The following is a 21,421-nucleotide window of genomic DNA, read 5'->3' on the forward strand; positions in this document are numbered from 1 at the left end:
ATGTGGAATTCAAACAGGAAAAAGTGAATGTTCCTCTACAAGTATCATTTGTATATAATAGGATTTCTTACATGTTTTAGCTCTATATGGGTATGTGAAACCATTCTATTGGAAAATGTTTCTGGTACAGTAATCTGGATATAATTTAGCAAATGGCATAAACTAGATACACGAGATTATATGTATACTTTATTTTCTTGGTATGGTTTCTAGTGAATCTATAAAGCCAAGAAAAATAATAGGAACATGTAGGAGATAGAGAGAACATTGGAATACCTCAGTGGCAGTACCCCAGGAAAACTACTGGTTGTACAAGTTCTGCCTTAGTGTTGTTTCCTTGCACTGCTAGGTAGCCAATTTTGTGAACAGTTATGTTTAGCAGAGCTGGTCCAACTTTCTGCTTTTTCTGTGGAATTGCAAGTGTTTGCAATTGGCGAGGAGACATTTTCCAGAAAGAGACACTGCCTTTTCTGCCTGGAAGCCCTTTTTTGCTGTGACCTTTCATAAACTCAGTTTTAGGATAGCATATACTTGAGCTTGTGGAATGAGATTGTTCATTGTTTTGGCAGCTGTTATTAATGTAGACTGCATTGGGCACCAAGTAATATGCAATTGGTTTTGAGATTGTCCTTGCCTACAGTAAGAAATAATTGAATTTTAATAAAGTCATGGAAATTGATACTGTTTAAGTGTTTCTTAATTAACAGTATGTAGAAGTTATTAGTATAATTGAATCAGGTTCTTTTTGGCAGTGGAAAAAACACTGTTCTTGAATTTAGATTTGGTCCACAACTTTTAAATAAAAAATCTCAGGGATTCTTTAGCTCTATGTTGGTACTTCAGCTGTAGATAATTCAGCATATATAGAATATCTAGTTCATTTTTTTGGATACTTTATAATAGTATTTTAAGTTTAACAGTGAAAACAGGCAAAAAGTTATTTAGAAAGTTGAGTTTGATTAACGGCAATAGTCATCAAGTCTGTTCCTATTCACACTTGAAGATTGAAGAGCCAAGAGATGGGAGTGAATTTCTTCTTTCCTCCTATCCTGTGCTCCAAATTTTGCAAGATTTATAGAAGTTGATGTTTAGATCATACATGTTTGAACCCACAACAATTCATAGATGTGTGTGTGTCTGTGTGTGTGTGAATGTATTCTTTCTGTATAAGTGCAGAATTTCTGCAGCGAGAAAGTGGTTTTTATTTTTTGAAAATTCTGTAGCTTCAAATCCATTTCCTTAGCATTTTTCCATCAAACGAACAGCTTACTCTTTCTCACTCCCAACCAAAACAAACCTAAACTGGCTTATTAATTTAGGCAGTTTTCCCATGAAAAGTGGGTTCCAGGTCTCTGCCACAAGCATCTGTAATCTGCCAGGTCACTGAAAAAAGTATCTGTGTGTAAAACATGAAAGGATGTATTTTACAAAATGCTATAGTTTTGCAGTGATAAAGTTGGTGACAGTTTTCCTTTGTGATTGTCTCAGTTTTACACAGTAAGAATTTGAGTCTTTTGTACTTTTTTGTCATTTTTGTTTACTCATTTTATTTGATTGCCTCTGTGAATTGTACAGCATAATAAACTGGTGTGCACAATTAAGCTCAGCATACCTATCTCAGGAGGAGAGGCAAAGGTGACAAAATTGGCAAGCAGCTTTTTAGGATTCAGCACAATGCAAACCAAAAATTTTGCTGGTTTAAGTTTTTACACCTGAACTAATTTTAATGGTTCTTTAAAATATAGCCCTTTGTAACACAGGATAATATAAATTTGCATAGTAGATATATAGCATATATATTTGCATAGTATATGTAGCTGAACTCTGTGCAAACAGCAATGAGAGGTTGCTAAGTATCCTGCAGGAAGCCCAGTATCAATGCTGATAGTTGTGTTCACTGTAGCCATGGGCAGTTCAGCCTCATCAGTGAAGAGCTGACAACTCCTAAATTAAATCTGCTCTCTGTTTTGAAAAGAAACAAGACAGAGAAAACATGTGACTAATATTCCCTTTCCCCTCGGTTTCCATATACCTGTTAGAATAGATAATTGTTCTGGCTCTGATTTTCCAGTGTGCATAGGTTCTGCCCTTGGTGTACCACCATGCAGTTCATGTGCTCTGTTGACATTGGGCTTTTGAAATAGAATCATCAGCGGTGAATATAAACAGATCTATGTTAATTTTAAGGCCTGCTAGAAACACATGACAAAAGAATCAATTCTGAAGAGGAAAAGGACATATTTTAATGTCAGCATTTTTATTTTCAACATTTGAAGATTACACGCTTTTTTTGTTGGTTTTTTTTTTCCTTTGTTTTTTTTTTTTTGTTGCTGTTGTTTTTGGTTTTCTTGGTTTTTTTAAATTCCAAATCAGAAGCTACTGGATTATGTCTTCCTTTGTTTCATGTGCTGCACCTTCCAGTCACTACAGAGCTGTCCCTTTCGCCTGAGTGATTACTGCATAGCTGAAATGGCTCGTGCACATTGGGACCCAGAGTTTGATTGCTGCCTCCAGAGGAAATTCAAATAACAGTTAAAGAATTTCTGCCAGAGGTTTTAAGACTGCAATGCAAAATCAGTACTTTCCTAATAGGATGATAAAAAATTGAGTTCACTTGCTTTCATCCAAGAGAGAGTATTACGTTATAGTCTACCTGAAAATAAGCTGTAACTCAGTAACTTCCCCATCATGTCTTTGGCTTCCTTTTGGGTTACGTCTCATTTAAAAACTGTGGTGTTGAGGAATATTGTGAATCAAGTATTCCATCAGCTACGTAGTTTAACTTTAAAAAATGGGCATTTTTTTCTTCTTTAAAATATATAGATATATAAGTAATTACATTATTTTATGGTTATTTGTAATTCTCTTAAATGCATTTTGAAAAGTGGATGTACTTGTTTGGAAAAAAAATCTTCAGGGCTGTGTCTGTTTCAGTGTTGAAGTTCTGCTATATATTTTTGGGGAGCTGATTTGCCATCTCACTGAGTCAGTAATTCAGGAGATTTTCATATTCCTGAGTTCCTTTTGTGCCTTTTGTCAATGGATATAATTAAACACAGCCCTGATTTTTTTTTCCCCATATTTTGCTTTCAGTCTTAAATAATACGTTTCTACAGTCATTCTCAAGTAACTATAACTGCTAAATCAAAACAGAAAATCAGTTTGGCATAGAAGTTATCTAAATTTCAGGAGAGGAAACTAATTTTAAAATGTTTCATTTTCACATTGTTTGAAATTTATACAAAGTTTTCTTTGTTAGGTTGTCTGTATGAGATCTGCTTGTCTGCTGAAGCTCCTTTATTCATTTCCAGGGTATTTCCACACAAATAAGCTTAATCAGCTTTTAGAGGGAGGCTGTTCTGTAACAGGAAATCCCAAGTGAACCACAGATTTCAAGTGAAAGGGAGGAGAAGCTTTGAAATTACCAGATCTTTGAACTGTGAAGAGAGGATGTTTGGTGGTACAGTTCAGGAAAAGTCCCTGTCCCTTTTTTGTGCTAAAACTTCTGATTTAGACTCAATATTTTATTGCAAGGGGATTCAGTAAATTACTACTTGCTATGGGCTTGCTTTCAGTGTTTCCAGGCATTTGGGCCTGTAAAATCCCTTGATGCAAGTCCCCAGTATTTCTTTTTTATGTATGCAGGGAGAGACTGAATTGATTTTAGTAAAAAGGATGAGAGCCTGAGTCATGACTTGTGAGAGAAAGCACACTGCTTGCCTTCCCAGTTGCAATTTTTAAACTATATGTTAATTTAGGTAATAATTTGGATTCTTGATTTTTTTAATTTCTTTTTTCTCCTAGAGTGTCTGGAACACACAGTAAGGATCAGCTGATCAGGACATGTTTTAAAAACTGAAAGAATAAATGAGAAAATTAGTTTCTTAAACGGTACTCGAAGTTTGTTCCCATTACTTGAGTGTTAACAGCTTTGTTTTAGGAGGACAGAAGTGTTGGTTCTTGAATATTCCTGCAACTTGCAACAGGCAGGCTGCTGAGGCAGGGTTCTTTTCACGCTAGGTGTCAGTGTTAACATACCTGTGCTGTAATCACAGGTGTAGTCATTCTGTTGTCCTCCTGGGTACACCTGTGTTTAATACTTGAGTTACAAAAGGCCAGGACAGCAACAACAAATAGTGATTGGTGTGTTGACTCTTAATGGATGGCAGTCTGGAAATCTTTTTCTTGTGAAACTCCTATTTGTTTTGTCCTCTGTTGTACCAAGTCTGGAGAACCAGGCTGATCATTGTTAAAATGTTTTCTACAATCTTTGCAGTATCTGGATTTCTCTTTCATCTTACTTTTGACTAAGATGGCCTTGAAAACCTGAAAGGGAGTAGATGGGTGATAACTGACTGACTTAAAAGTAAATCCATGGAATCATCACAGCTGTTTTTTTATCCTTTCAAACTGTAAATAATTAGCTGAGCAGCAGTAATTCAGATGTCTCAGAGGTCAATTGTTAATGTGTTACTTGAGCATGTTGTAAGACTACTCTAAGGCATGTGATTATTTGCTTTGTCTCTTTTTTGTTTTTTGATTTACAGATTTATTTTTTTTTTTAAAATCACTTGTGTTTCTTCTGGGCCTTTTGTAATAGTCATCATAATATACATTTCCTGGTGGTTGAAACTGATCTTGTGTATCAGGAAGGATGGATGGTCACTGCTTTTTTTCCTGTGGTTCACAGTGACCACAGCCTATTTTCCTGGATAAAAGCCTCAGTGAAGTTGTGGTTAGTAATAATAAATAGTGTGATATGATGAGCAGTGGATTAACCACTGTGCTTTTTATGTCTATAGTTTCTGTAGAAGCTATTATTCTGTTTACCTATAAATTAATCATTGCCTATTTACATTCTTTTCAGTGTGTTTTCTCTCCGGATTGTAGCTATCAGTAGATTTGTTACACTGTGCTCTTTTCAATAACACCTCTATGTGTCCAGAAGTACTTCCTTTGTTATCAGGAGAAGAGGAGCAGGCAAATGCCCTACGAAACGTTTTTGTGTTTTGGGGACCTTGACCTCAAAGAGGGCAGCGTTTGGGTCCAGGGCCCAAGGTTTTCTTGGAATATAAGCACAAATGTTTTTCAGGCAACTTGTTGAAGTTTTATTGCAAGAGTAGGTGTAGCTCAAACATATATATTGGTACCATTGTTTCACAGTAATAAGTAGTGTATTTCTAAAATAACACGTTTATTTCCTGTGAGTTATTAGTGGTAGGAGAGGGTCTGGTGGTGGCAGGGGAGCTCAGCAGGTTGACCCAGGCTATGTTCCTATAGCCAAGGAACTTGATGGCCACAGAGACAGGCTGGAGTGCATGTGGGAACATTGTAGAGATTGTGTACTGTTTGGAGTCTGTGTGACTGTAGTGAGAAATTAACAAGTGCACAGTTAGCTCCCATTTTTTGAAATATATGTATCCAAATAGATATGTGGGAAGTACTTGCCATATGATTAGATACCTAGTATGTTTTTCATACCAAGTTTTAAAGCAAAAAAAAAGTGTTTGATCATGTAGTTTCCCTTTTACTTTTTAATTTCTCTATAATGCAGCTGAACAAATTATTTTTTCAAGGAATAGTACAAATAAAAAATAAACTAAAATTTAATTTTTTTTAAATTTTAGAAAGCTGCACGTTTGCAGAAATTGTTGCTGCTGTTGATGTGAACAATCTTGCCAATGAAGTTTATAAGCACAACTTTCCCAGTACACCATTATGGGCAAAGACAATTGAGGTGAGTAATTAGTGTCTTTATTACTGTAGTCTGGCATTTGTGGAAGTAAATTGTCTTCTCTATCATTATTAGTAATGAGAAATGAAAGGATTTAATTTATATTGTTATAAATATAGCAGTTTTACGTTAAATTTGATTTCTATTGCTGTGGTTGCTTGTTGAAGTTAGAGGAATACTCACACTGCAGTCTTTTCCTGAAGTCTTCACTGCTGCGTCAAGAAGGGTTATGTGAATGTCAAGAGGAATGCTTACTACAAATAAAGGAATGAAAAATATAAATAGTTTTAGATTAAGAAAATATTTTCATCTATTTTGAAAGAATTTAATTAACTTGGAGGCATGCTTCCATTTTGTAGTTGAGCTCAGTGAAACAAAAAAATATATACTGGATGGGACAATCTTATGGGTGGTTTTTTGTGGGCTCAATAGATGAAACGTTTTAGGAATTCTGTCCCTTTTCCAAATTGGTTGAGGAAGAACTATGTAAAATTGGCTTCTGTTTTAATAACTGAGGGGCAAACTAGGCATATCATTTTGCATGGATTTAGATAGAAATTACTGTATACTTTATAATCTTTTACAGTTTTACAATATGACAGTAAAAGATACTGAATTTAATCTTAAGTAAGACTTAAGTAGTTGGTTGAAGGTTAGATGCTTATTCAGCACGCAGTAAAAACAGGCTAAATGGTAGTTTAGTTTTATATGGTAAAAGAAGAATATTTGCCTGTCTCCTTATAGTTGATAAGAGCAGATTACAGTCAGTAAGACTGTCTTTAAATTTACTGGAAAAAAAACTGGTAGCTTTTCTATTTTCTGTGATCAGTTACAAACATTTGCTATATAGATATCCCTCCAAATATGTGAGGCAGTGATTTCTTTGTCCAATTCATAGCTGCTTGATCATTATCCTCCATAGCCCTTTAATATGTTATCCTTCCAGTGTTGGTTAAAATTTAGTACAGAGGAGCATCTACTTGTGTAATTAATTCATGCCACAGACCTGGTTCTTTTTTTCTCTGAGCAGAAGTATTGTTACAGAGCAGAGCTTTCAGTCATATCCCTTTGAGGGATTTTTACTGGCTGAAAACAAGAGTGAAGTAAACTTCATAGGATGTGTTGGTAGTGAACTCATAAGAATTAAACCCCACAATTTGGGCCTGTAAAAATTACCATGTTAACATGAGATACTTTGCTGTTTAGACATTTTGTCTTTTGAGAAGATTTTTTTTCACCTGTTTTTAATATGATGATACTGGTTTTGATGTACAGATATTTCATATCTGAATAATGATACTTTATTTGGAGGAGGGACGGGGAGAAATAACTTGTCAGTATTTTGATGTGATCTACTCAAAGAACTACCACACACCTCTTCTGAAAGAATGAGTAGATAAAAACTTTGAGTAGATGCTAACTAACATTGCTAGTGGTCTTGACTCATATTCAAAGCAAGTAGTGTAAATTTGTATTGTGTGGTTTGCCAAGGTATTAAAAATAGAAGTGATAGGTCAAAAATAAAAATGATAGGTCAAATGAGGGATTAGATAGAATTCTTTGCTAGATGAAGCATGTGATGGAAGTAAGAGGGGTAGTTTAGTCTGGAAGATTACTTGAGAGTTTCGTACAGTTAACATCATTCAACATTCTTCTATTTTTTTCTTTATTCAGGGCATAACACTGAAAGAATTTGACAGATTGTCTTTTGATATGATTTTGATGAGTCCTCCCTGCCAGCCATTTACAAGGTAGATATAGTACACTTTGGGAAAAGTGCAGTTATTACAATATGGCATATTACACTATGTTAAAGGAGAAATGCTTTTGAGAGCAACACTATGTGTGGTTCATCTGTGTGTCTTTCTCTACCTATGCAAAAATGTTGTATCTCTTTTCACCATGATGTTTACTTGAGTGGAATGCAGCGATTTGAATCTTAATTATTGATCACATAATTAAGTTTCAGTAAGCTGCTTAGAGCAACTATTTTGCATGCTGCATTGTTCCTCCAACAGTGAAATTCAAAGATTTTGCTGTTCAGGAGTGCTTCTTTTCCCTTTAGATACCAATCCAAACTTTTCCTGGGGCAACTTCGGAAGGAGGATTGGAATTTCTCACTTCTGCCTCAGACTAAGACTATAATCTGTTTTTATTTGCACTTTAAAAATTGTAAAGTCACACAAATAATTTACTCTGAGGAACATTTATGTTTTAGCCAAGACTGGGAGGATAATGACTTCAAAATTATTTTGTGGATGATATAGAGAAATATCAATTAATTGATTAAGAAGTAAACTTGCCGAGATGTTATTAATAAATAAGTCTCAGATTTGTGTCGTTTGGCAGCAGTGTCCGGTGGACATGGATATAAGATTCTTGTAACTGTACAAAGTTACTACTGCAAAGTAGTAAATTAATGAAAAAAGCTGTTGATGATGGTGAAATTGCTTGTGTAAGAAAGTATATCTCACTGAGTGCTCTAGGATTAAAAAGAAATCCCTCCAAAGTGATGCTGTTCTGTAAAAATGTACTTGTACAAGCCTATGATGTATTTGGGAATAATTTCTTCAATTTTTTTAGTGGAACAGTGAAAAGAACAACCTGGGACTAATTAATGACTAATTTAGACACATCCTAAAGGCCTTCTGCCAGGGCTTCATTTGTTCTTTCTATTTTTTGTTTGTTTGTTTAATTTATTTTTATCTTTAGAAGAATTAATACAAGGCCCTCAATCCTTATGTTATTGTTTTTAAACCTACATGAGCAGTCCAATTTAATGTTGCAAAACTGGTTACAAAGCTATTCACACGGGACTCAGTCCTGCAAAATTATGAACACTGAGGCTTTAGTTCATAGAAATAATTTAATATATTCAATGTAAAATAGGAGGGTATTCCCAGGAGCCTGGTGGGGTTCTTTTTTTTGTTCTTTCAGAGACAAGTATGTTCAAGCATTTTGCTGGACAAGACCAGAATGCTAAACACTTTGCACACTGGAGAGTGGATTTCATTAATGCTTCAGTTTTAAGTTCACTGTGAGCTGATGGATTGCAGGGGCAGACTTTCATTCCTTAAAGCGTTTCTTAGGACACTGCCTCTCTAAGTAGGTTCCCATGGCTGTACATGGTGCTTTTGCAGAACCCCTTTTTGAAACTCAAAGCAAAAAGTGTTAGCATTCTGTAGAAAAGTGGCAGTCAAGTGTCAGCCTGCTCCATGTAATACATAGGTGTTTCTTTATTCTTTCTTAGAGTTGGCCTACAAGGTGATGTATCTGACCCACGGACAAAGAGCTTTCTCTATATCCTTGATATTCTTCCAAGGTATAAATGAACTTCTACCTCAGCTCTCAAGCCTTTGTTGTAACTAATGAGGTGTCTTGTATTTTAGGGAGACAAGCATCTATAATGTTACACAGGGATTCCACAAGTATTTTGTTGTATTACTTTCTTGTTTTCACCTTACCATTTGTAATCTATAAATAGCTGGTATTTTATTAATGCCATTATAATCTAATTACCATATATGCTATCATTGTTTGCTTTTCTTTTTATTGCGTGTCTGTTTAAACTGCAGCTAAATCATAAATGAGAAAAATTGAGTTCTCTCTTTTCAGCTCAATATGAAACTTGCACTGACTTTATGTAGAAGCAGGAGTGGGTTGTATAATAGTTTGCTAGTGGACATACTGGAAACATGAAAATTGTTTGTAATACCAGGTTAAAAAAGCTTTGTTCAGCATCATCTTTCAAATAGGTAGCATTTGCCTGTTTAAATTTTCTGCAGCTACTGACTGCACAATACAGTACATAGTCTGTTCCCTTCATTCTTTCTTAAAGTGTATATTCTTTCTTTCTGGTTCTTCTAGGTATCTTGGGGTAGGTTTGTGTATTTTTGGTTTGTGTGACAATCTGCTGTTTTCAGTAGTAATACTAAAAAACTCAAATAGCACTAAATTGTCTGAACAGTGCCCTTATCTTTGTATTCATCTGTCATTTTTTCCTCATGAGATCACACTTCCTACTTGTATGCTCATAATTTTTTGTATTAGTTATGCCTTAAATTTTGAAAGAGTAAATCCAAAGTGGTTTTTGCTGACTTAAGTTGTTCTTATTAAGGGTGTTAAACTAAGCTCCAAGTAAGGCTTGCCATCTTTTTTTTGGAGGGGGAAGGAAAAAAAGTACATCCCTGTAAGAAGCCTTCCTGGGGAATTGGAGCAAGTGGTTGCTTGGGGAGATTATCCAGCAGAAATCTCTGCTTCTGGATTGAGATGTCCATTGGGCACTAACTGGCATGAGTCTGAGAATTTTCATCAGTTAGTCTACCAGACACCATTCTTAGCAACCCTGCTTCTGTTGGAGACTAGGACAGCTGTTCATGTACATATTTCTTCACTGGTTAATCTTGCTTTCAGAATTGGGGCAGGATGAAGGGAGGTTCATCTGTCTTATTTTCTGGTGGCTTTTTTGTTTGTTTGTTTTTTAATGAATGCTTTCTGCAAAGAAGGTATCAACAGCAGCCTTTCTTTCAAGCTTCTGTTAACATTGGGAGAAAGGGATCTTAATTTTTCTTACAGAAAAAACTTTCATGCAGTCTAAATTAGATGGGACTATCTATTTACCTTTGCCATCAGCAGATAAAGAACATGGATACAAGGGTTGAGTGGCTTGGCTGGAATCACCTAAGAAATCTGTGGCAGAGAACACAAAACAGAACACAGCACAGATTCTGTAGCCTAGTAAGTTAGACAATGAATAGGTGAAAAGGAAGATGATTATTACTTCCCCACATCTAGCAGAGCCACAAAAGTAGGGAGATAACCTGGGTTTCCAAAAATTGCAACGAATGTACAAGAAATGTAACTCAGTCCTCCAGAATGACTTTCCAAAAAGATAAATTACAATAGCAGATAGTGTGGAAGTTAATGATTTATCAGAATAATAGCCCCTTCCTTATCCTTGAGGGAATCCTGGCCTCAGTATTCCTTTCTCTGAAGCAGAGGCACAGTTAAGAAGCCTGGCTTCTTTTGGGACACTGTTGTGCATTAATATGGAAATGTTACTTCCTGGTTGCTGTGGACCTGACTGGATAAAGGGCAGAAGCTTTTCCTCCTCAAAACCAAAGCTTTAATGGGAAGACTTATGTTTTCTGTCATGACGATGCAAAGGAGCTGGGCTTGGCTGTGGCACTTTATCTCAGCACCCCATGAGACCCTGCTGTGTCCCTTATCTCCCTTGGGCAGGTTGTTCTTGAGGCAGTAGTTAGTGTAAGCAGTCTGTAATATGTTCAAGATGTGTGCAGAGTTTCTCAGTTCTGATAGATTTATGTTCTACTGAGATAGTGCTTGTGTATTTTTTGGATATGAGGCATTTGCCAGACATTGAGTATGGAGTATTTCAGCCCCCAAAAGGGAAATTCTTAATATAGGAATTATCCCTTTGCATTCTAAATTGGTACAGCATGCATTCAGTTTATGGAAACTATAAAATAGTTTCTCATTTCTTGGCTGTTCCTACCTTATAGTCAGGCTTTTATAATGAAATGTCATTGAAATGAGGCTCAAGTGTAGCCTGGAAGACAAATACTAGAGATACAGAACAGACAAATTCAGGACCTGTAAAGACCTGGGAAGTCCTTGGAGCACCTGGCCAACAAAGTCTGACCCAAATGGTCTGGATACTGTCTGTTTATTGTGTCTAAGCCATAACCCAGGGAAATCTCATGCTAAGACATCAAAGTTCTACTTTTACAGACACATTTGTAATGTTAGTACCTGCCAAGTACTTAAAACATACTCTTTGTACAGTGATTACTTGTCTTGTGATCCCTTGATCCTGTATGAGCTCTCATGTGTTTCAGGCTGTGCTCTCTATTCCTTACTTTGAAAAAAATTTCATAGTAGATGACAATGATGTTGAGTGTGGGTAAACATACCAGCATATATGTTTTTGATTCCATTCCTCTGCAGGGAATTTGGCTGATGCTGCTTTTTTCAGTTTAGCTTTTTTTTTCATTATTAATTGTAGTATTTTAAAATTTGGCATGGTATCTTGTACATTTTCCAATTTCTTCTGAAACACTTTAGTTCTTTAATTCTTCATGTGAATGTCTTTAATTATGGTAGTTAAGAACGTGATAAAACAAATTTTGCTGTGATTTGTAGCAGTGGAAGTCCAAAGTTACTTATGGACTTAAATAAGCACTCAGCTGCTGTCTGATGGCACTACTCTCCTGTTTCTGGGTGCTGTTCCAAGATCCCAATGTGTGACAGACATTCTGTGTCTACATTAACCTTAGTAGAGAGTTAATTGGTCCTAGGGATGTTCCCAGAGACTTAAGTCTGAATTGTCTGTGCTCCTAAATTGTTAGAATTGTCCCTGGCACAGTTTAGGCGTGTTCCTTTCTCCAGAGATTTAAAATGCTGTTTTTGGAATGAGTCTGTTTCCAGACCTCTGCACTGATCTTGTTAAGCCTCAGGCATCTCCTTTCTGCCCCTTCTACCACCACAATGAAAAAGCTAAATATGGAAAACTGAGAATATCTATATCTTTTTTATATGCCTGGTTGTTGTATTATACGTCTGATTGTTGTATTATATTGTCTGATTTCTTAAAGCAATCGGATAAATACTGATTCTGATGTGTTACCACTAGAGTTGATGGGACACTTGGAGTCATAGAATGGTATGGCTTGGAAGGGACTTCTGGAGAGCATAAATTACAACAACACCCCTGCCAAAGCAAGAGTCACTTTTACATTTATTTCAGGTTTAGTTACTTTAAACCAGAAGTTTACTGTTCCACGGCTAAATAGTAATCTTTTTTTACCAAATAATTATCATTCCATTACAAAATCAGCTTGTTGAATGACAATATTATGCTTTAGGAAATGAGCAGTGGTAAGCATTTTCAGCTGTACATGCACGGGGTACAGGAAGTTAAAGCAGTCCATCTGAACTACATACAGCTTTTAGGCTTTTGTTTTAGGTTTTTGTTTGGTTGTGGGTGGGTTTTTTTTTTTTTTTTTGTTTTGTTTTTTTTTTTTTTTTTTTTTTTTTTTTTTTTGTTTGTTTGTTTGTTTGTTTTGTTGTTGTTGTTTTGGTTTGGTTTGATTTGGTTTGGTTTTGGTTTTTTTTCTTTTGTTTTTTGTTTTAACATTTATAATTACCAGAAGTAGTATTTAGATGGGAATGTGTTAGAAGTAGTTGGGAATGATTTGATCTAGGCAACTGTGAAAGTTGAGGTACATTTCCTGAAGGGTGCTGAATTTCCAACAGCTAGCATAATGTGGAAGTGCTTTGATCTTGCTTGTAGCTAAACAAATCTGTGGATGAATAAAATGTAGTTTACATCTTGTTGCTTTGATTTGTTGATCCTTTTTATTTTCCTTGTAGGCTCCAGAAGCTTCCAAAATACCTTCTCTTAGAAAATGTTAAAGGCTTTGAATCCTCTTCTGCGAGGTAAAGTCTAACTTATGGAGGTTTTTGTTTCTAGTAAAGGACATGTTCTTTAGAAGGGGAAGGCAGGATTTTTATTTCCTAGGATTTAAGTTAACAAAATAGAATGAGATGGGACAGCTGACAGCTGTGAGTTAAAAATACTGTTTTAATTTAGGAATGAAAATATTAGGTTGTGAAAAAATCTTGCTAAATAACTAGACTCCTCTAAGAATAAGAATTTTATCTAAGAAGATAAAATATAACAAGCTATCTCATTTGTTTTATTTGATAATTTTATGTCCCTTAGGGTCAATATTAATTTTCAAAATAAAATAGCAGTAGGTATAACACTCAGAGGTTTTGGAGTTTTACCCTTGACAGGACATAATCATTCAAATCTTGGTGTCTTGTGGTAAGAGCACAGCAGAGAGCAGTACCTTTGTTGAAAGTAGATTATCACTGGTTCAGAGCTGCGATCACATGGTCCATAAATATAGTCTGAAGACTGTATATAATGTCTTAAATGTGGAAGAGGAGAGTTGTCAGTAAGTTGCCTCATAACATCAGGAGCTTTCTCTTCTTGCGGGCAAAGCTAGAGAAGGAGGTTGTGGTCTTCCTTCTCATTTCTTGCTGGAAATGAGAAGGCTGAGACCTTTCTACAGCATTCCTTAAAGCACCCAGAGAGCAGCCATCCTGAATACCATGCTCCTTAATGAACATGGCAGGCATGTGGGAGACATGTTCAGCTCTCACTGGTTAAGTTTGTGGCAGTCCTCTGTGAACACTGGAACATGTTATTGGAGGTTCAGGCTGCTGCTGCAGAGCCTGTGATTCCCTAGGCTACCACCTTGCTGGCCAGGGTTTGGAAAAAGTTGTAGTTCAGAAAACACCCCAGTCAGAATAGTTGCTTTCTTTTACAACACTTGGGATGCAGTGTCACATATGATGCCAGGCACAGGTCACAGTTGTCTTCTATTTCAAAAATGGGTAACTTCATATCTGTAATTTCCTGTCCGCTTCTTTCATTGTGTATGCTGAATGTCGTGCTAGCTAAGGAATTGTATTAAAAACAAATTAAATTAGGATAAAAGAGCCTACAAGTTGTTTGAAGGGAGTAAAAAAAAAAAAAATAATTGCTTGTCAATTCTCTTTACTGCCAGAAATGAACTTTTGCGAACACTAGAAACATGTGGATATAAATATCAAGAATTTCTCTTGTCTCCAACTTGTGTGAGTACTGATATTGCTTTAATATTATTTAACTGTTTTAACTGCACTGAGCCAAAGAAGATTTGAAATCTATCTATTGTATAAGAAGAGAGACATGCCCAGAACTGAAGCTGCTCCTCTAATGAGAAAGCCATCTGGCATGACTTTTGATTTCCCATCAGTAAATTGGCATAATCATACTGCTGTCCCACATTGCTTTGCTGCCACTTGATATTTTTCAAGAAGGCAGATATTTACACCATGACCAGGAAGGTGGTTTTCCCTGCAGGAGCCTCATTGCTTCAGAAGTGCTGATGCCTGTGAATTTCTCAGCACAGAAAATGTGACTGTGTCATTTGTGGGAGGAGGAGCTTTGTTTGCATGTTTCCCTGGCAACTGAAAAAAGAGTTGAGAGGTATTTCAGATTGAACAAGACTAAATGGGTTTGGTGTAGTACTATATTTATCTGAGAAAACTGATAGAAGCTTGTTTGAAAACCAGTTGTGGTATGTTTGCTGAGGCTGAAAAAGGCAATGAGATGACTTTTCATTTTTTCTAGAAAGCGGGTAGTGTCTGTCCAAAGAAATTGTGATCCATGCCATTTTTCTTTTTCTTTTTTCTTTCTTTTACTCACATAAAAGTTTGTTTACATTCCTGTTCATTTACAAAGTAAAAATCAGGAGGCACCAAGAATAATTGCCCACTTGTTTCCTTGAGAATATCTAGGCATAAAAGTTATGTGCTTAGGACATACATTAGCGTGGCATAGTTCTATTACTGTATATAGTGGTAGGTAACTTTTATGACACTACAGACTACTTCTTCTCTCTATGGACTAAAGGCTTTTGAATTTTGCTTACAGCTTGGCATTCCCAATTCTAGACTGCGATATTTTCTAATTGCAAAGCTTCATGAAGAACCATTTTCCTTTCAAGCTCCTGGTCAGGTAAGTCTGTTAGTGTTACTTGAATTGGCTTTGTTTCATGAAGATTGTGTGTTAAATTTTCAGTTTAGTAGTGTGTGTTGATGAAAGGAGAGAGGGGAAAAGTGGTACCAGCAGAAAAGTTAAATTCTGCCTCTTTTTTTTGGCTGCATACTGAGTTTTCTATGAAATGCATAGCAGTGACTTAGATGGCTTCAAACAGTTGGGGGACAGTTGCTGATATTGGGCTAGAAAAACATACATTCTCCTACCCTTTTCACACCTTTGGAAAGGTCTTTTTGCAGAGCCAATTGTTTGCTTTTGATCCTGACATCACTGCTAGTAGGTCAGCAAATCTTGATGCTAACCTTTTTTGAAATCTTTGTGAAAATAACATTGAAGTTACCTGCTTGATTCTGCACATCTCTGAAGGAATTCTTACTGCAGAGTCTGCTGTTGTTTATCAAATGGAATTCTTGAATATCTTTTTCTTGCTATTTGTTCCTAGATTTTGACAAGGTTCCCAGATCAGGATCTACAAGACATATTTGAGAACAAAGCTGCTGACAAAGAGGGTGAAGTTTGTTCTTCCTTGCCTTCTGAAGAGAAGAATCTGCACGCAAACATTGGTCCTGATTGCAGAACTAAGAAGAGTTTATCAAAAGGGGCTTTTCTTTTTAAGCTTGAAACAGTAGAAGAAATGGAAAGGAAATATGGTCAGGACAATGATTCCTCTATTCAAATGCTAAAAGATTTCTTGGAAGAGGAAAATGAAGACATGAGTCAGTATTTCTTACCACCAAAGTCCTTATTGCGCTATGCTTTCGTGTTAGACATTGTTAAACCTACCTGTCGGAGATCCACATGCTTTACAAAAGGGTGAGTTGCAAAGAAAATGTACTGCTTAATCATGTCCTGAAACTTTAACTCTTTTTGCTTGTGTAGTGTAAAAACAAGGAGAACCATTTCATAAAAAAAACACGCAGGCCTCTTTAAAAAAAAAAAAAAAAAAAAATCTCCTTATATAGTGTGCTTCCTGATCCAGTGGAATGCCAGCATGAGAATCTGGCAGAACATCATGTGTCCACTCCAAAAAGGCATTTACCAAAGACAGTGCCATTTGTTGTTGACCTTCACAGAAGCTTAATTACCCCTGAGGAAATATGGTTCCAATAGACTGGTATAGTACTGATTCATTAATGAATTTTTTTCATATTGCTCAATGAAGTTACAAAGTGTCATGCATGACAGATCCATTCCTCATTAAAATTGTCTCCACTGTACATTTTATTGATTTATTGGATTTTTCAGCTGTGTAGGTCAGAATAGCTGTAGATTTGCCATATGTCATAAAACCAGTTATGCTGTTGCATTTCAAATCATATTTGATGGAGCAGAGCATCAGTCTCTTTCTGTCTAGTAGTTTTCTGATTTGTACTTTGCAGTTTTGACTGCCAGAGGTTGTTGAGTGTTCTGAAACCCCACAGACAACCAGTCGGGAGTTTTTCCACTGAATGCATTTGTATTTTGTATTAGAAGATACCAATTGGAGCCTGGAAGTTTGTGGGAAACATTAATATCAGTGAATTTTTCCAATTAGATTAGTTTTGGGTTTTCTTTTAATTCTCTGAATGTTTTAACAAAATGGCCTGGTTGAGGAGTTAAAGCTGATTTATACTTTTTTTTTTTATGTTAGTAGAAATTAAACTGACAGGTTGTCAGCATTTCTGCAGATTTCACAATTTCAAGTTTTTGAAAATAAAAGAAGCTGAGAAGAGAATTTCAGAAATTCAAAATTTATGCAACAGGAAGGCATTTCCCCAGTTCTCATTGACATACATACAGATTTTCAGAGGGAGTCAGCATCTTGTGGCATCTGTTCCTTGACTGAAATAGTAAAATAAAAACCTTAGGTCAGAATGATCTGTTATGTATGTCATCTATGCTGTAAATTTCATCAAAAATAAATTGACCACTTATGTTTTCAGTAAAATGTGCCATGGCAGTTTTGGGTCATGTTTGTCAAAACCACACTGAGTGAGTCTCCTGAGGAGTTCAAATGAATTCTTCATAAGAAGTGGTGGGAAATCTGACCTGGACTGTGACTGTTACCCTCCTGCTGATGTGGGAGGACCCAGGCCAGATAGTTTGTTCTTGGCTCAAAATGTAGGAATCTGAGTAACCATTTTTTTTCCAGTTTTTTAGAGTCTTCAGGAAGGAAGGTTTCCTATATAGTTCTAAATTCGTTAATAAAATTTACAGCTTTGCATTAAGAAGAAAATTATAATGACACGTTGGGTTTCCTCCAGGTCACTTTCTGAGGCTAAGAATAAGTTGCTGCTCTATGTGTGCTAGGAGTTCTGTTTTTATGTTTCCCTAAAACATGAAATTTAGGAAAGAGCACCTTGACTGGAGCAGAACAACACTCCAAGTAGTAGTGAGAATTGCTCTGCTGAGATGCTTTTCTGGCATCTATCACACATATCACACTGAGCTTTGGGACTGAGATTTCCCTGAGTTCTGATTGGTGTTCCAGCAAGGTTTGTGTGATAAGGATAATCCTAGTATGCCTCTTCAGTCCTTGCTAATTCAGGAACTGCAAACACCAATATTTAATCAGTGTTATTTGCTTTTCTATCTTTGTCATACCAGTATGTCTTCTGAGAGGCATTGGTGCAGTGTAGGGCAAAATGTAAAGGCCTGTGGTGCGTGAGAGATTGAGCACATGATCCTCCTAGGAAATTGGAGGTGATTACTGACTTCCTTGAAACTGCAAACACCACGGTTTCACTTAGGAGTGTTTGTGGTTACTGAAGTTCTGAGAGAAAACTGTCTATTTTAAAGGACAGAGTTAGTGTCCTAGAAAACTACTACTATATATATAAACATTATAGAATTACTTGTATATTTTTGGTGTGCTATTGACAAGACAAGCAATACCTTCTAAAATAGTGTAATATTAGTTACAGAAACTCTTGCATTGTGGAAATTACCTTTTAGTTAGCAATAATGTAGAAACAATATGTGTGTGAAATTAAAAGATTTTTTTGAAAGCTTATGGAACTAGAGGGGGGAAATCAGGAGTTAGGTGAAAACTGAAAAGTTTAATTTCTTAAGCTAACTTATTTCATTATAACTGGTAATGAAATGTCAGAAAATCAATGTATCATTTTGTACTGTGACAAAAATTCCCATCTTTAATTATGTTCTGATTCTAAGGTAGGAATGTTAATTTTTTTTCTAGTCAGCAGCTGTAATAGTACTACTAATAATAATCCAGCTGACATTGGCTGTCTGCCCACATTAGTGTTTAAAAACCCATTGTGTAAAACACCCCCAGCCTCCAAACCACTTTTACACCAACTGGATTTTTTTGGTCAGTTCTGTAGTCTAAGTGCCAATTATTTATACTGGTGTATTTTATGGATCCTATTAGAAGATTCTTTCCCCCCACTAAAACTAAAATACCACTTTACCACATTAAAATTTATCCTCATTTAGTTATTTTGGCTGAGATAAATGTACAATGCTGCTATATAAGATCAGGATTCCTCAGTGCTTTGTGTGTTACGTTGTTAAACTTTGTTTTGTTTTCGGTATTCTACTAACCAGTTAAAGGTGATTTATTTACAATACAGTTCAATTCCATGTGTTTTTAATAACTGTTTAGGGCCTTTTGTTCTGATCCTAAGGAAGATTTGCTAGCACTTTATTTTAAAAGGAGTGCTGCTTTCACTGACATTGGCAGAGCTACTTGTCAGCTTTTCCAAGTGAAGAAATTCTCAAGATTGACCCATGCTATGTCATTGTATCTGTGCTGAAAGGAGGCTATTTCTATATTCATGGTGAAATTTGAAAGGCTTGAAACAAAAATTGTTCCAATGCCTTGTTTTAGAATGGGCCCCAAGTGGAGCAGAAGACCTTTACAACTGTCTTTATAGATGCACAGATAAAACTAGAGAATAGTAGCTGTAAATGATTTATGTAGATCAGGGGATCTTCTGAAGTTGTTCCACTGTACAAATGCCATCTGTTGACTTGACTCAGTCTCTTTCTGTTCAGGACATGCAAACACTATGAGTTAGACCAACAGAGCTTGTTTCTGAAAGCCCATAATTTTATTTAATTGATAGCCTGGAAGAGACTACAGAATAAACATGTTGTTTCACAGTCAACCACAAAGCATCTATAGAAGTTTTCAAACATTTTTAGGATGTAAGTTTCATACTTTTTAGTTGGATTTAATTTCTGTTTCTTCTTTTTCATTCTTTCTTTCTTCTGCTGCTTTGCATAGGTGCCTGGGTACCTCCCAACCCTTCCCTTTGTGGAAAGTCCACAAGCAAACAAATGTTAAACATGACTGAACCACTTTGTTCCTAATGGATTGATATAAAAGATGGAGGCTCACACTATTGGTCCTTTTTTGGCTATTTGAACCCTACAACTATTTGGTCTTAAACACATTTTGCCTTAATGTAAAGTTGGTTTGTGCAATGGAGATAGCCCTTTTTAACTGTCCAGGAGACTATTTGTTAATCAAAGCAAAGGAACATAATTAGCTTCTCTGCATCTTTACAGCTGTAGAGTGTACAAGTACTTTACTAAGTACTCTGAGGTCTCATGATGATATTAATTGTTACTGTTCTTATTAAGGTATGGACACTATGTAGAAGGGACAGGCTCAGTTTTGCAGACAGCAGTAGATGTACAGGTAAGCATGTGGTGAATAATGTAGGAAAATTACTTGGTTTTCTTCTCTTTTCTGCTTCGTTACTTTGAATAGGATAACAAAAAAGTTTTAAAACTACATTTTATGACTACTGAGTTTTCAATTGATTTACTTCATGTTCCTAAAACCAGTGTATTTAAGTCAAAAGGATTTGTGTGCTTCTCTCTATGGAGAATGTGGGCTGCTATTATTTTATTTTCTGTAGTGTCATACAGAGATTTCAAAGATATGTAAAAACATTACCAATTTTTAATTATATGGGTAAAATGCAGGACGGTGTTGTGACTCTAGACCCAGTTTTTGTACGCAGATGATCCAGTAAGTATTTTCAAGTGTTTAATGTGTTTGAATTTCAAAAATATTGTTTATCTGGGAAGATACAGTATTTTGAAAAGTTCTGATGCTAATATGAAGTTCACCATAAAGTGGTATTTTGGCTTTGGGGAAGGTATAAATAAATGTATTGGTGAATCAGCATTCAAAGATACTTTTCACAAAGTCTGTTTTGCACGTAAGCACCTCCCCTTGCACTTCTGTGCTGTTCACTAATACTATGTGGTATTTCTAAGCATAAGAAGAATGCAGCTTTGGAATTCAGCATAATCTTGGAGTGAATGTATTAAAACAGCTGCATCCATACAGCTGAATTTGTGTGCATGGTCTGTTATGCAGTCATATTAAGTCACTGTCCTTTCATTAATAATTTTTATAGTCCTTTGCCACATTAAGTATTGGTATAGCTTTTAACTGGAATGATGAATATCCTCATGGTAGCATTGATTTCTTTCTGGACATACTGGCTGCAAAAATATAGCACAAATCATACTGTCAAAGAAAATATACTATTTGGCACTGTCATAATCAAAGAAATATTCTGTTAAGATGTGTTAAATTTTAAATATTTGGCATGTGATGAATATTTGGCTGGTGATACCTGTTGTTTTGGATATTCTTCATAGCTTGAATCAGTGTTTAAATACATTGAGGAACTACCAGAAGAAGAGAAGCTTATGAAATTGTCAACATTAAAACTGAGGTACTTTACCCCAAGAGAAATAGCAAATCTTCATGGATTCCCTCTGGAATTTGGTATGTGCTACAAAGTACCCATTTCTGTGCTTCAGGAATGCCAATGGAGTCTTTTGACTGGGGACTAATCCATGGTTTCATTTGACATTTTTTTTCCAGACAGCTCAGTTTGTATGGTTGATTCTTGTTATTTAGCTAACTCTGAATTTCTCTGAATTTCCAGTATTTTTTTGCATTTTATAAGAGCCAGTTTCCGTGGTTAGATTTATCTTCTTAAACTAAGAAAAAAGTTCTGGCAAGGAAATTTTACCATTACTGAATGGTAAGTTCAATATATCCTGCCAGTTTGGGAGGTTTCTTA

At 35.8% G+C, this 21,421-nt stretch overlaps 1 protein-coding gene across 6 annotated transcripts in view; it reads left to right on the forward strand.

Moving 5' to 3' along the window:
* The window catches only part of TRDMT1 (tRNA aspartic acid methyltransferase 1), a 29,158-nt gene that overhangs the window by 3,186 nt on the left and 4,551 nt on the right, over window positions 1-21,421 (forward strand). For 2 of the 6 annotated variants that reach the window (XM_071735135.1, XM_071735141.1), the window contains exons 2-10: window positions 5,628-5,737; window positions 7,409-7,485; window positions 8,985-9,056; window positions 13,127-13,192; window positions 14,332-14,401; window positions 15,243-15,326; window positions 15,811-16,181; window positions 19,956-20,013; window positions 20,991-21,120. In XM_071735135.1, the coding sequence (XP_071591236.1) occupies window positions 5,628-5,737; window positions 7,409-7,485; window positions 8,985-9,056; window positions 13,127-13,192; window positions 14,332-14,401; window positions 15,243-15,326; window positions 15,811-16,181; window positions 19,956-20,013; window positions 20,991-21,120 (1,038 nt within the window). The remainder of the gene's footprint in view (window positions 1-5,627; window positions 5,738-7,408; window positions 7,486-8,984; window positions 9,057-13,126; window positions 13,193-14,331; window positions 14,402-15,242; window positions 15,327-15,810; window positions 16,182-19,955; window positions 20,014-20,990; window positions 21,121-21,421) is intronic. The other 4 variants (XM_071735138.1, XM_071735140.1, XM_071735136.1 and 1 more) reach the window with 3 other exon arrangements.

The sequence above is a fragment of the Heliangelus exortis genome, chromosome 2 (assembly GCF_036169615.1).
Source record: "Heliangelus exortis chromosome 2, bHelExo1.hap1, whole genome shotgun sequence".
Lineage (NCBI taxonomy): Eukaryota > Metazoa > Chordata > Aves > Apodiformes > Trochilidae > Heliangelus > Heliangelus exortis.